At 38.3% G+C, this 14,006-nt stretch overlaps 1 protein-coding gene across 1 annotated transcript; it reads right to left on the bottom strand.

Annotated features, from left to right (window-relative positions):
• Positions 1 to 11,832: 11,832 nt before the first annotated feature.
• Positions 11,833 to 12,925, bottom strand: HSPB3 (heat shock protein family B (small) member 3). Its single transcript, XM_033110746.1, has one exon. The coding sequence runs from the start codon at positions 12,759 to 12,761 to the stop codon at positions 12,309 to 12,311; it is 453 nt and encodes a 150-aa protein (XP_032966637.1). The 5' UTR covers positions 12,762 to 12,925; the 3' UTR covers positions 11,833 to 12,308.
• Between the last annotated feature and the right edge of the window lie 1,081 nt (positions 12,926 to 14,006).

Raw genomic sequence — 14,006 nt, 5'->3', positions numbered from 1 at the left:
TGAGTTAAACATCAGACACTTGCAATCTAGAAATATCTTAAACTGACATCAGGTTTTTAATTCCCTTTTCTCCTCTGGAATCTTGGAGCAGCTGTTGTTCCTCAAATGAGCCTGTTAATGTAGATTTATTTTTTCATTACTAGTTGATTCTAATGAAATAAGCTAGTTAATTGCATTAACTAAACCTCTGAAAGAAAGCAACAGCATCTAAGGATTTTTCAATCAGTCTGCAAGCGCATAACCTGCTGTTCAGAGAAGTTCTATCACAATATCAGTGTAAAATGTAGGCCACAATATCAGTGTAAGATGTAGGCCAGGCATGTACATGAGACAGAACCCAGTATGATCTATTTTGATCACTGGCTTTCCAAAGCCTCAGGCCTGTCTCCTGGGCCTAAGATTTATTCTCCCTTATTCAAGGCAACAACAGCTGTGTTTGATAGAAGTAAGATCGAAATCAGAACAGATCAGGTGACTCAAAGTTTTCGTTCTGATAGGATGAGACTACAAACTAGCTCAGTGATTCCTGGGGAACTCTCACAGATTTTTAAAGCCTTAAAATCCATTGTCATAAGAGGAATATGAATAAATGAATATAATTTTTAATTACATTTTTAATCTTGAGATGATTAAAGAGTCACATGACAGTTGTAAAACAGGTCTCCTGTACACTTTTCCCAGTCACCTCCAAGGGTAACATGTTACAGAACATCTTACAGTACTACCTCACAACCTCACAGCATTGATACCCTGGGCAAATAAAATTTGATGGGTACAGAGAACTAGTTAAAACTATCTGGGAACCGCCCCAGAGAGAATAAACATATAAACAGAAGGACAAGCACTATACATGCCATCTTGATGAGCAGTGAGTAGGAAGGAAATGAAGAATTTGACTTGTAAAAACATGTCTCTTGACAGGCGGTATTTCTTCTCTTCTTTCAGAATGTCTCTTCTGGAAGGAATAGTACAGCTCTTTCCTGGTGTTTCTATAAAACTTAGTATTGTATAATGTTTGAAGACAGAAAGAACAGCAATAAATCAGTTAAAAATAATTACTTGTCTGAAGAAGTTTTCCCTTATCCCTAAAAAAGGGTGATGTTACCATCTTCTGAAAAATTACCAGATCAGCCTATATCTAGTCTAGCTCTTTGGGATATCTATTATATTTTAATTATATATATAATTTTAAGTCCTGCAGTTAGCAAACATTAATGAAGAGACTAAATGATATAGAGTTCCATTTAAAATTCTGTACAGCAATTGTCCTGTTTCCAGTGTTTTGTTTTTGTGTGTTATGTTGGCTCAAGCACTGTGGAAGGTTTAGCATCCCTGGTTCATGGGCCTAAATGCTGGAGGTACAAAGGATACTGACAAGACCTGGTTGAGAACAACTTTCAAACTGCCCTATCATAAATATCACGGGTAACACCAACCAAATACAGAAACCAGGGCTACCCCCACACTCACAGCTGAATCAGAATCTCTGTTGGAGGGACCCGGAAATGTGCACATCTAACCTGGACCCCGGGTGATTCTTAAAACCAGACAAATTTAGAAAATAATGACTAGGCCTTGCCTCCCTTTTCCCAAGTTTGTCAATGTGATCCCAATGGCTTTTTATCAGCCAGAAGTTTGCTACAGTCTGAAATCACCTGATAAGTCCCTTCCTAGTCTCTGCAATGCTAGTGAATCAGGACAAAAGAGAAATTTAGGTCATTAAATGGGATTGACAGGTAGGAGAGACAAAGAAGTGTGCTCAATTTATCCTCTTAACTAGAAATGTTCCCCATGGGAATATTGTCTCCAAAAGCTCCATATGCCTTAAATGACTTTTTATTCATTGGACAAAAAAGATTATTCTACAATTCATTTTTTATCATAAGAAAGCTTTATATCTTGACATAGGTACATGTTTTAAGAAATATGTACTTGCATACCGTTTGATAGAACAACGTAAAGTTTTTCAAAGACAGTAAGCAAAAAAACGATTTGTAGAATTTTAGAAATAACCAAGTAGACCTTAGAAATGGACAGTGATTCTGATACATTAATGAACTTTATTGTTTTAATTATATGTTTTAGTCTTTTTATAAAAGATAAGGTTGGGATGTGTCTAATTAACGTGTGTGTAGAAAATATCCATGGGAATATTCTCCAAGATATTTGTCATATATAAAATTCTGGCTATCATTTCTTGATACCAGGCATTGTGGAAATACTTGACATCTCATCGATGACCAACCATACGTACTATTCTGCCTAGAATGTCCCAATTTTAGCACTGAAACTCTTATATCCCAAGAGGCCCTTCAGGCCTGGATGGACTGGGCCTGTTGGTCACCTTACATCTTGAACTCATTTCATCTTCAAAACATCCTTATGTGATAGGTACTATATTTATCTCCATTTTACAGATAAAGAAACTGAGGTATCGAGGGGTTAAGCAAACTGACCAAAATTACCAGGTTAGAAAGTGGCAAAGTTGGTACTCAAACTCTGTCTGTCTACATTTGTTTGCTTTCAAACTCTACTTTCTCAATTACTACTCTGTTCTGTGCCATGAAACTATAGTCCTTCGAGGCTCAATTATTTTGCCCTTGTACTGGGGATAAAGTCGATTTATGGACTTAGCAACAAAAGAGCCTATTTAGAATTTCCCGGCAAATTAAAAAATCAGTTTCATAAGAAATTGTGTCCCATTCAATAGCAACAGAACATGAAGGCCACATTGATTTCTCCCAGGCGATGAACATTGCTTGGAGAATTTGAAAATGCTGAGTTTGAGGAGGTAAAACAAGAGCAGAGGGAAATTCCACCCTTTTGAAGAGCAGTGTTTCAGGAGAATGGTATGTGCCTGACAGCTGCTGTAGGAGCACAGCAACCCCAGTGTAGCATTTCACAGAGGGAAGTGATGGTGGCTGTCCCATCCAGTCGAGTCCACTAGAGGAAGGGAGGAAAGGCGATATGCTTTCCTGGCCTGCCATTCAGATAAGACAGCTCATTTGTTTTTCCTCACTAATAAACACTGAGCCTAAGTGGAGTTCCAGGATACATCTGTAGTTCAAACTGGAAAATAATTTGCAATGCAATGAAAGCTAGGCTTTTAGAAAAAAGGTCATTTGTGCTTATTGCATTTTATGGAATCATAACCTCTTGGGATTATTGGTCTTGAAAGTTCTGATTTCTTTGGAATAACCCAACAGAGATGGGGCATGTTCATCAAATGAGCAAACCACTTACTTTCTGCTGAAATGATAACATCCTATGTAGGTAAAACCAGGACTTTATTTCAAGACACTGTGATGGTCATTTATCAAATGTTATAGTTCTAGAACATTTTAAGCTTATATTTATTTTTTTTCCTGATTAGAAAATAATTTGTTTTCTGTATATCTGCAATGAAACATAATACCCCTAAAATCCCAATCATATAATCACTTTGGACATTTTTAAAATTACTCTTCGATTATTTTTTTCTGCAATATAATAAGTTATGGAATATCCAAATTATGGAGTACAAGACTGCCACTAACCTCATGTCCTATATAAAAACTTATTGACATGGAGGCATTTCCACTGAACTTAAAGGTAGTAATTTCGTACACGTTTTGTAACTCACTTTCCCTTCTTAATTTTAGTGAGCATTTTTCCACTCCATTCAATATTTGTCTAGAAGATGATTTTTATTGGCAATATAGGATTTTATAATATGGATAGGCTTTAATTTGTTCATTAAATTTCTTATATTTTCAATACTTCAAATTAAAGAATGCCTCACAAATTTTTGTGCAAGGTTTTTATTGTGTCATTAGAGTAAATTCTTTAATAGTTGTTCTTTCACTTCTAAAATTATATCAAGAGGCTTAACATACCTAGCTTTAACAACTGGGGGAAATGTCAAACATAAAAAGTTTTCTTAGGGGTGGCTGGTTAGCTCAGTTGGTTAGGGCATGGTGCTGGTTTCACCAAGATTGCTGGTTCAATCCCCATATGGGACACTGTGAGCTGCGCCCTCCTTAAAAAAAAAAAAAAAGTTTTCTCATTTAAATATATTTTTAAATGGAGTCTATTCAGAGGTATTACAAATTCTAATTCATTCTATAATTCAGGAACTCTCTGTATATTAGTAGATAATAGAAGGAGGTTCGGTTATTTTTACAACATAAGCATAGGAATCACTGATAATTAGCCTTTACTCTATAAATAATAAACTCTTGCTTTGACAAGGTACCAAAGTAACTAGAATTCATTTTTCCTCTTGTTTTGCTTATCTGCAAAAGTTAGTGGCTTAAAACAATACCAATCATTTATTTCCTTATGATTCTGTGTGTTGACTGGAGTCAACAGGGGGTCCTTCTGCTCCATATGGTCTTGTTTGGAGGCTCAGCTGGTCTGGTATGTCATTTAGCTGGTAGCCAGCTAGTACTGGCTGTGTGCTGGGAGCTCAGCCAGGACTATTGACCCGTGAGCTTTAGTTATCCGAGGGGTTTCTCCAGGTGGCACGGGGTCTAAAAGTGAGTGTTCAGAAGAGTATGAATGTGGAAGTTTTAGTTCGTTTTTTGAGATCCAGCCTCAAAAATCACGTAGTGCCACTTCCTTCTCATTCTGTTGGTCAAAGCAGGTCGCAAGGCCCGTTGGTATTCAAGGGAAGGGCAGATTGCCAGTCCTCTTATCAAGAGGTGGAGTCTAAGATGTTTTGGCCATCTTAGGTTACTTTGGCCGTCACAAGGTACTTTAAGGCAGAAATTTTCAAAACCCCTAAGTTAAGAAATAGAGTAAAGGCAGTAGTGAAACTTCTAGAAAGGGAAGCCTAAGCATGGGGTGGAGGGGAGACATTAACTACCCTCTCACACAAACGAAATAAGTCAGATATAAAAAGTCAAGAACCCTATGATTTCACTGATATGTGGCATATAAAACTGAAAGCAACAAAAGAACAAGACAAACAAATGAAGAAACAAAAACTCATAAACACAGACAATAGTTTAGTGGTTACCAGAGGGTGGGGGGGACGGGAGTGGTAGATGAGGGTAAGGGGGATCAAATATATGGTGATGGAAGGAGAACTGACTCTGGGTGGTGAACACACAATGGGATTTATAGAGGATGTAATACAGAATTGTACACCTGAAATCTATGTAACTTTACTAACAATTGTCACCCCAATAAACTTAAAAAAAAAGTCTGAGAACCAAAATTCCTCAACACTTGGAGAAATGTAATGCTAAGAAAATCAACAAAGTCCATTCTTGGAACTTGAATTCTCTCCAGATGAAACTGAAGTATAGGACAATCTGATAAAGACTTTGAAAATAAGTATGTTTAGGATGGTCAAGGAATTATATAGAGGAATAATGTCCATTGTAAAAGAATAAGAAATTATAGAACAAATAACAGAAATAAGAAGAGCTTGATGTAGAAAAGAACTCAATGAAAACCATAGCTGCTGGGGAAATTCACAATACATGGGATAAACCCAGAACATGGTAAAAGTGAGACTTGGTATGTTTCTGTGCTTTATAGTACACATCACCAGATGGGCAAAATTTTAAGTCTGACCATGCCAAATGTTGGGCATTTAGGATAATTTAGAAACTTCATACGCTGCTGATGGCAGAATAAGTTGGTAAATAACTCTGGAAAACACTTAGGCAAGATTAAGTGGAAGGTGGCCATACACAGTAATCCAGCACTTTCATTCTTAGGTATACATTCTAAGTAGACACTCATGCGCATGGACACCAATAGACATGTACAAGAATATTCACAACTATATTGTTTGTATAGCCCCAAACTAATCCAGGATCTCAATTGTTAATCAAATAGACAAAAAAATTGGTATATTTATAGAATGAAATCTATACATCAATGAAAATGAACAGAGTACTATGTGGATGGCATTCAATCTTAAGTAAAAGTAATAAGTCAGAAAAGAATACAAAGGCTATGATTCCATTTAGATAAGTTCAAACACAAGCAAAGCTATATTGATTAGAGATGCAAACACAGGTAGTAGATTTTTAAGAAAAGAAAAACTTATTATCACATAGGACAGTGTGGTTGCTTCTAGAAAGGGAGGGAGGGGAACAGCTTCTGGGTACTGTCAATGACCTATTTCTTGTCCTGGGTGGTTTAATACATGGATGGCCTTTTTATATAAAACATGTGTACAATAATAATTACATTTTTATATATGTATCGTATATTTCAAAAGGAAAAGGAGAACCGAAGGACTGAGGAAGTAACTCAGAAATGCAGCACAGGAAGACAAGAGCTTCTAAAGGCTTAAGTCTATCACTAATAGGAATTCTAGAAGAAGAGAATAGGGAAACATGTGAAGAAATAATAGCCAGGAAATTTCCAGACCCTAAAAAAAAAGGATATTTTTTTCAGATTGCACACGAAGCAGCATAAACAAATCCAGATCCAAACCTAGATCCATCGTAGTGAAACTGCAGAGCGTTAAGGATAAATAGAAAATCTTAAAGACAACTAGAGAAAGAAGACAGCAAATATAGAGAGGACCAATTCTGTTGTTGAAAACTTCACTGTAAGTCCAGAGGACAGTTATCTTCACAGTGCTGAGGTGAAATAACTGTTTACCTAGAATTTTATGCTTTGTAAATACTACTCAAGAGTGAAGCAGTGTAAAGACTGAGAATTTTCTCCCTATGGACCCACATGAAAATAACAAGGCGCCTTAAGAAGAGGAAGGAATGCAGAGGGAAACTGGAAAACAAGAGACAAAGGGGAGCACAGAAATTCACAAAATATTCTTTTAATAGTGGGATTTTAGTACTCAATAATTAAAGTTAAAACTAAAATTAACAATAACAGGAAAATGGGGGAGAGTATTTAATAGATATTAAGGACACAAAAGTCCTAGTTATGCTCAGGAGAAGGATAGAAATATTGAATAATTTTAAATGTCTACATTTTTATACTTTTATTGGTTTTTTTCAAAAATGTATATTAACCTATAAATTTTCGAACATTTAAATTTTAACACCTTAAAGATCAAGAAAAAAAATCAAGGAGGTAAGCATAGAAACCTTGATACTCCAATGACAGAAAAGAAAAGGAAAATCATGATAAACAAATACAAAACATAAATACATCAAAGTATTTAATGCAGTAAGTAACTGAGTTAATTCATCTATTAAAGGACAGCTTATCAGACTGTATTTTTTAAATGCAGCTACATGCTACTGTTTTTAAGAAACACACTTAAACTACATTGAATATATAAGAAAAAAAGATGTCATGCAAACAGTAAAACAAAAAGTGAAATTATCAGACAAAACCAAATTTAAGGCTAAAAGCCTTAAATAGAGACACAGAAGGAGCCTACATAATAACACAAGAAATAATCCAATTGAGAGAAATTACAAATTTATAATCACATATCAACATAAGCTGGAAATATACAAAGGAAAAAAAGGACCAGAATTATTTTTTAAAATTTTAAACTGACCTTTCATATTGAGAGGTTTTTAAATGCCAATCTAAATGTTTCTAGTAGTCACAAGCAAAAAATAAAAGCAACCTTAATCATGTGTGTGCATGCACATATATAGCCCCAAATAGAAATATACACATAGATTATTTTCCAGTATACATGGAATATTTTTTAAAATTATTGCATACCAGGTCATGAAAAAAAACTCAACAAATTACAAAGAACATTATCATATAGACCATTTTATCTAATGACAATATATTTTCTTTGTATTTGTCCTTGCAGTTAGAAAACATTAATAAACAGGAGTTTATAAATACATACCTAAATACTCTCGTATATTAAACAATGCTAAGGAAATATAGAAGAATATAGTTACTTGGGATCATTTATTTTTCAAATTCAAAATACTCTGTTATTTTGTGAAAAACATCTGGCCAACTCCATTGCTAAAACAAAGAGTTCTTTTCAAAATACAATACTATATAAGCTGTCAATCAGCATACTGAACCAACATTTTTATTCTTCTTTCCAACTAATTATTTGAGAGCCTCTGAAGAGAACAGTGTTAGTAAAAATCAGATTTTTATTAAGCTTAAGGAAATCACTAAGTAGATGTTTTGCTTCTTATGTTTTTTTTTTGTTTTATTTTACCTGAAGTTGTTTACCATTGTGTTTTTGAAAATCACTTTTTTGATGTGCTAAGGACCACTAACAGCAATTTTCAGATAATCACAAGTAAGTAGTAAGATGTAAAACTGGGCAGGTTCAGTAAAACAGCACAATACAGTTTGGACTCCGGGAAGGGCCAATGGGAACCAAACTCTTTAGTGACCTGGACTTCCAGGATAAAAAGTAGGCCATTTAAAACAAAAACAAAACTTTGGTCCACAATCTATAGGAAAAGAAAAATTCTGGAGATGTTCAAGAGGACTGGCTCTGCAAGTAAGCAGATTAAAAATTAAAATATAAAGTGATATTAAAGTCCATAATTTGAAGGCAGTAGGGCAGACAGGCAGTAGTAGATGCTGCAAGGTCGTGTGATTTCCCTGGCACCTGCTTTCTGCAGTCCCGGATTTGAGGTTGTGTTGGACTTAAAGCCTGTACCCTACCTCCTCGCCTGCCTTCTTTGTTCTAAAGGCATCTCCTGCCTCCCAGACCATGTGCTGCCAGAGCCTTTGCTAAGTCTACGAAGGTGGCTGGAGCCCAAGTTGAAGCCCCGAGCCTGCACTCCTCCCCCGGAGTGCGTCTTAACCATGCTCAGTGGCCCTTCTGCTCCCAGCATGGATGAAATGTCACACGCTGGGGTCTGCTTCCCTGAGCAGCCACTAAGGGCTTGGATGATACAATCCAGCAGCACAGGAGAGTCTGTTCCCTGTGAGCTGAACCGTGACTGATGGGAAACAGGACATAGAAAGGAACGGGGCAGACAAATTCCCTCTCCTATCTTTCCTGCGCATTGCTCTAAGATTTGATTTCTTCCTGAAGATCTTCTGGAGAAGTTCCAGGTGCTAAGCCAACATCCCTGCCAAGAGGCTCCTGAGTCTCTTCATAGCTCATTGTGAAGCAGTGGCCAGCATGGAAACACATCATATCACTGTGTTTGCCATTTTTTCTTGCCTCGTTTCCCTTATTTCCTTGCCTTTGCCATCCTGGGCTTGTACTTCCCAAATAAAGTGTGGGTACTTCAAGCCTTGTCACAGGATGTATTTTATAGAAGAGGTTTTTCTATGAGAGCTATAATGCCAGCTCTCATATCATTAGAGTCCTGGATATTTCCCCCTTGCCTCCGGGAGTTACTCACCACTTTTCCCTACCCTGCCCTTTGCCCTGAGAGGCTGTTGACCGATGTCAATAGGTCACGCACATCCTCTGGCTACCAGTTAGGTCCAGCCAATGGGGTGCCCTGGTAGGAGATTGGAGGGGGAAAGTATTTATTCTCCTGGTGCCTATGAGGTCACCTCGGCTTGGTTGTCCTATATCCAAATTTCCTTCTGATTTCTGAGACTTATTTCCTCCTTCCATCCCTTTGGACCTAAGGGACATAACAACTTCTCACTGGCTACACTTAGGTAATGTACTATCCGTTGCAGCTCCTCTCCACCTTGCCCACTCCTTTGTAATTAATCTCCTTATAAATAAATTATTCCACTTTGAATTATTCCAATTTGAGAGTGCCATCCGCTTCCTGTTGGGACCAGTAGTGAAAAGAAATGGTTAACTCATAATGCAGTTTATCTGCATTGGAATAGTGGATACCCATTGCACATCAGTTAATGCCTGGCAGCAAAAGCAAATGATGTGCTATTTTTTTAATCATGTAAGAAGTCAAATAATCAGGGTTTTGTCAGAAAACAGAATTCCATCACCTGAAAGAGACTTTAAGAAAGGGATTGTCTATTGGACAGCAGGCAAAGTAATCCATAGGGGATGGTGAAGTCCCAGGGACAAGAAAGGGCAGAAAACATCACCACCCCAAATGCTGAAGGGCCAAGAGGAAGAAACAGTGGCACAGTGCCGGAACCGGTATGAGTGGGAGTCCTGGAGGAGTGGCCATCTCTCCAGAGTCCCAGTGATGGAGGGACACAGGCTCTGCCAGAGCCCCGCAGCAGGGCGGCAGCAGAGAAAGAAACACCTGAGCCTTCTCCCCCGTGCACTCCAGTCTTCTCTCTCCAGTCTCTGGTCTGCAGTCAGTGCCTTCGTTGCTGAACCCAGTTAGAAACTAGAATGACGTGGCCACAGGGGTCAGCCAGCTTGGGCTCAGCATGAGACTGAGAAGGGTAGAGGATGGGTCTGGGTGGGCAGGAGGTGGGAAGGGCAACAGACAGTAACTAGTACGATCGGGATGTCGTGCAAACATAATCCTAGTTTTGTGAAAAGTGATACAAGTATTTATGTATAAGAGAGTGAGCTAGAAATTTAAAGTACCTACCTCATGGTAGTAGAAGAATAACAAATGGTTTTTATTTTCTATAATGTTTGGTATGTTTTCCAAATTAAAAAAAAAATTGGCTGTGTGTTACTTTAAACTTTATCTTAGAAAAAAATAAATACTACTTGGATGATGCGTTTATTTTAATTCTCATTTTTAAAGGAAATATTTCCTATCAGTGGCTCCTCATGGTAAGAACTTCACTTCCTGAACTTTTGCAGAACTAGGATCTCGATTAGAGTGAAGATCAAGGCCAAATGAGAGGAGCTGTTTGTTTCTAAGCACTAGTTTGTTTTCACACTATTCTGCTAATTGATGGGAAACAATAATCTAATGTGGGTGTTTCAGTTCTAATCATATTAACAGATGTAATCTCATTAAGTACTATGAATTTTGTTATGTAGCAAAGCTGGTCTGTGATAGTCATTCTGTCAAACATATCCTAGTCTTGGATGCACAAACCTCAGTGCATAGGCAATAACCTCCTGTAAACGTGTAGCTTCAAAATCCTTTCAGTTTAGACTGTAAACAAACGTCTTTGTCAGATTACATTTGTTTTCAAAACTACTTTTAGAACTGTTTGATTTCTTTTTCTATGGCTTCATGAGTCTCATATTTGTATTTAAACCATAAAGCACCATAGAAAGGAGCAGGGTGGTATTGTCAGCCGTCTTCAGTCTGTCCTGGTGGTTTCCACACCCCACCTTCCTCTTCTATTCATAGCTCTGTCCTCAGGCTCACTTGGGAGCAGGGTGAAAGCAGCTACTTCCTCCAAAGAAATATGTAGTATGCACAGAATGAGATAGCAGATTTGTGGAATGTCACAGACCAGCATTGAAAGCAATATTCCTAAAGCAAATCCTTAGCCTCCACCAATGTCTTAGTCTTTCCCTTGGGCTGAAGTAACAGTCGGGGAGAAAAGAAACAGCACTAAGCCACCCCCCTCCTCCCCCCTCAACCCCCCTCCCCTCCCCCCCACACACACTGTATTAAACTCAACCCCTGTGTAAGCTGAGCCCCAGAGCTTTCATGGCCTGCCAGGCTATTTCAAGCTCAGGATTATGCAGAGAGAGCAGATGCATTACATTTTGCCATCTTCTGAAATCCAAAATTTTAAGTAGCATCTAAAGAACATAGATGAAAAACTTTGATCTCAGTAATCGTACTTTTTAAAGTGTTTTCCTAAACTTAATATAAACTGATAAGAATATGAATGAACACATCTTATTTATATTTCATAAATGTCCACAGAACTTTTTTAAAAAATTACCGCAGGTAAGATTCAGTGTAGCTTTAAAAAATAACCAGGTACATATCTGGAACTTTTTAAAAATAAGATTTATATCTGAAAATGCCAAAATAAGTCTAAGGCAGTAACAACTGTAAGTGAATCATAAAATATATTTCAGACTCTATTTCCAAGTACTGTATTTTCATCTTCGGACTATGTGTACAAAGTTCCACTGCCATTAAAACACCCTGAAAAGGAAAACATATCAGGTGAAGGGGATCACAACTCTTCCTAGCAATATAAAACGTTTTCATACAATGGATAAACGTGCCTTAAATGAGGACGGCTCTTTTGCCACCCAGTGTCACTAATGCACCTTCTCTGGCATTGTTGGCATAATGAAGAAATAATTCTGAGTTCTCTCTAGAATCAAACTGGTTTCCAAACTCTCAAGGTTTCAGGTGTAAGAAGAGCCTCATTTTCAGCTGTAGGAACATATTTAACAATAATTCGTTCTGAGTAAGAATAACAAAGACCACCTCAACATACCAGGAACTATGTCTATATTTTTAATCTTCATAAGAAATCATTTCAAACGTGGGTAACACAAACATTTCGGCGGTACCATTTATGGGCGGAACTGGAGTCTTCCTCCTGTTGTGTGAACAGGCACTGATAGGATTTCACTTAGTCCCAGCTGGGTCCTTTACTTCCACCACCAGAATTCCATCGTGACAGAGGATCGCGGACAAATCTTTGGTTTCAATGCCATCTGGCAGTTTATACTGTCGGGTGAAGCTTCTGGAGATAAAACCATGCTCGTCCATTCTGGTTGCATGTTGAGCCTTAATCAGCAGCCAGCCCTCGAAGGTCTGAATAATGATATCTTCAGGGAGGAACTGGACCACGTCCAGCAGGATCTGGAAGCGTGATTTGCCTTCTTGGGGCGGCATCTCTGCCGCTGAGTCCACTGGAGGAGCCTGGGCCGCCCTGGCTTTTCCAAGGTCCACGGTGGTTGGCCCGGGCAGTGCATATAAAGCGTGATCCAGCCTGCAGTCTTCCAGACCTCGAGCTTCAAACGCCTCCTGGTAACGCACTGGAATCTCAATGAGGTGCCTCAAAATGATTTTTGCCATGGTGGAGGCAGAAACAGCATCTAACAGCTTCCCTTCCGTCTGTGAGCCGTGCGTGGTGAACCCGCGCAGTTGTCGTCTGACTAGATTATCAGCAGGAGCAGCTATTCACTCGTAACCCTGCACAGACGCAACCACTTAAAGAGAACTGAATCATCCCACCGCACGCTCACTCTTGTCTTTTCACACACACTGACAATGAACGGCTATTTATAGGGCCTGTTTCGGAGTTGCATTTAGCACACAGCCTGCTCAAGCGGCCGCGTCAAGGAGTGCTCTCACATTCTCGGTTATGCTGGGCAAATGTGCCTGCCTTGCTAACCTCGAGAGAAAAAGAGTCAGAATCAGAAACAGTATTTTTCAAATATCTGATTGCACTGCCCTTGTGAACTACAACGATCTAAGGGACTATGATTTCCTCGAACAGTCCAGAGGTGTGTACTCATCTTATAATAGGAGCTAAGATGCATTTATCCTCATCTCCGAGGGGAAAGCTGGGATTGATGAATCTAGCTGAAATCGATGAGGAGTTAAAATACGCACGCACATATTCAAATCTCAAACATTGAACGAACCCTGAGCCCTCTGTCCTCTATATTTTCTTTTATTTCATCTTTTGCTCTTTTGTCCTTAAGGAACATCTGAGCCACATCCTCTGGGTTTATTACATTTGACTCATCAAAAATGTGATCAGATGATTAAGCTGGTGAAGTGTCAAACCTCAGATGGGGGTTGGAGGGCCATAGAATGGGGAATCTGAGTAACGAAAATAGAGCCACAGGGGAGAGGAAAAAGTTAAAGCTTTGAACTATTTGATATGAAAGCCCAGAAAACTAAGGATTAATCTAGTCATAGCTCCGCTATTGAATTAGCAAAGATAAATTACTTATAATGTCTCAACTATAACACCTTTATATTAAAGTTGCATTGGAAAAGAATGAGGCAACTCTCTATCCTGTGCTACAGAAGACTCTTCAAGACACGTTAAGTAAAAAGAAAAGTCCAGAACAGCATATAATGTGCAACTATTTATACTTTTTTATAAGTAGGTGTTTGCTTATATAAATAGAATCTCTGAAAAATATGTCGCTGGGCACAGTCGTTTCCTCCTGAGAGGGTAACAGTGTGATGGGCTGGAAGGGGACGTGCTCCTCGCCGTAAACACATTTGTGCTCTCTATTTCCACAGTGAAAACACACCTGAGAAGGTTTTAAATATAGAAAGGCTTCCTCTTCATGGAGGTTAGTA

The sequence above is a fragment of the Rhinolophus ferrumequinum genome, chromosome 7 (genome assembly GCF_004115265.2).
Source record: "Rhinolophus ferrumequinum isolate MPI-CBG mRhiFer1 chromosome 7, mRhiFer1_v1.p, whole genome shotgun sequence".
Taxonomy (NCBI): Eukaryota; Metazoa; Chordata; class Mammalia; order Chiroptera; family Rhinolophidae; genus Rhinolophus; species Rhinolophus ferrumequinum.
The sequence above is the reverse complement of the archived record's forward strand: the minus strand, read 5'-3'. Positions and strand labels throughout refer to the sequence as shown.

Coding starts and splice junctions, on each gene's coding strand:
- HSPB3 (XM_033110746.1), bottom strand. CDS start 12,761: ATGGCAAAAATCATTTTGAGGCACCTCATTGAGATTCCAGTGCGTTAC.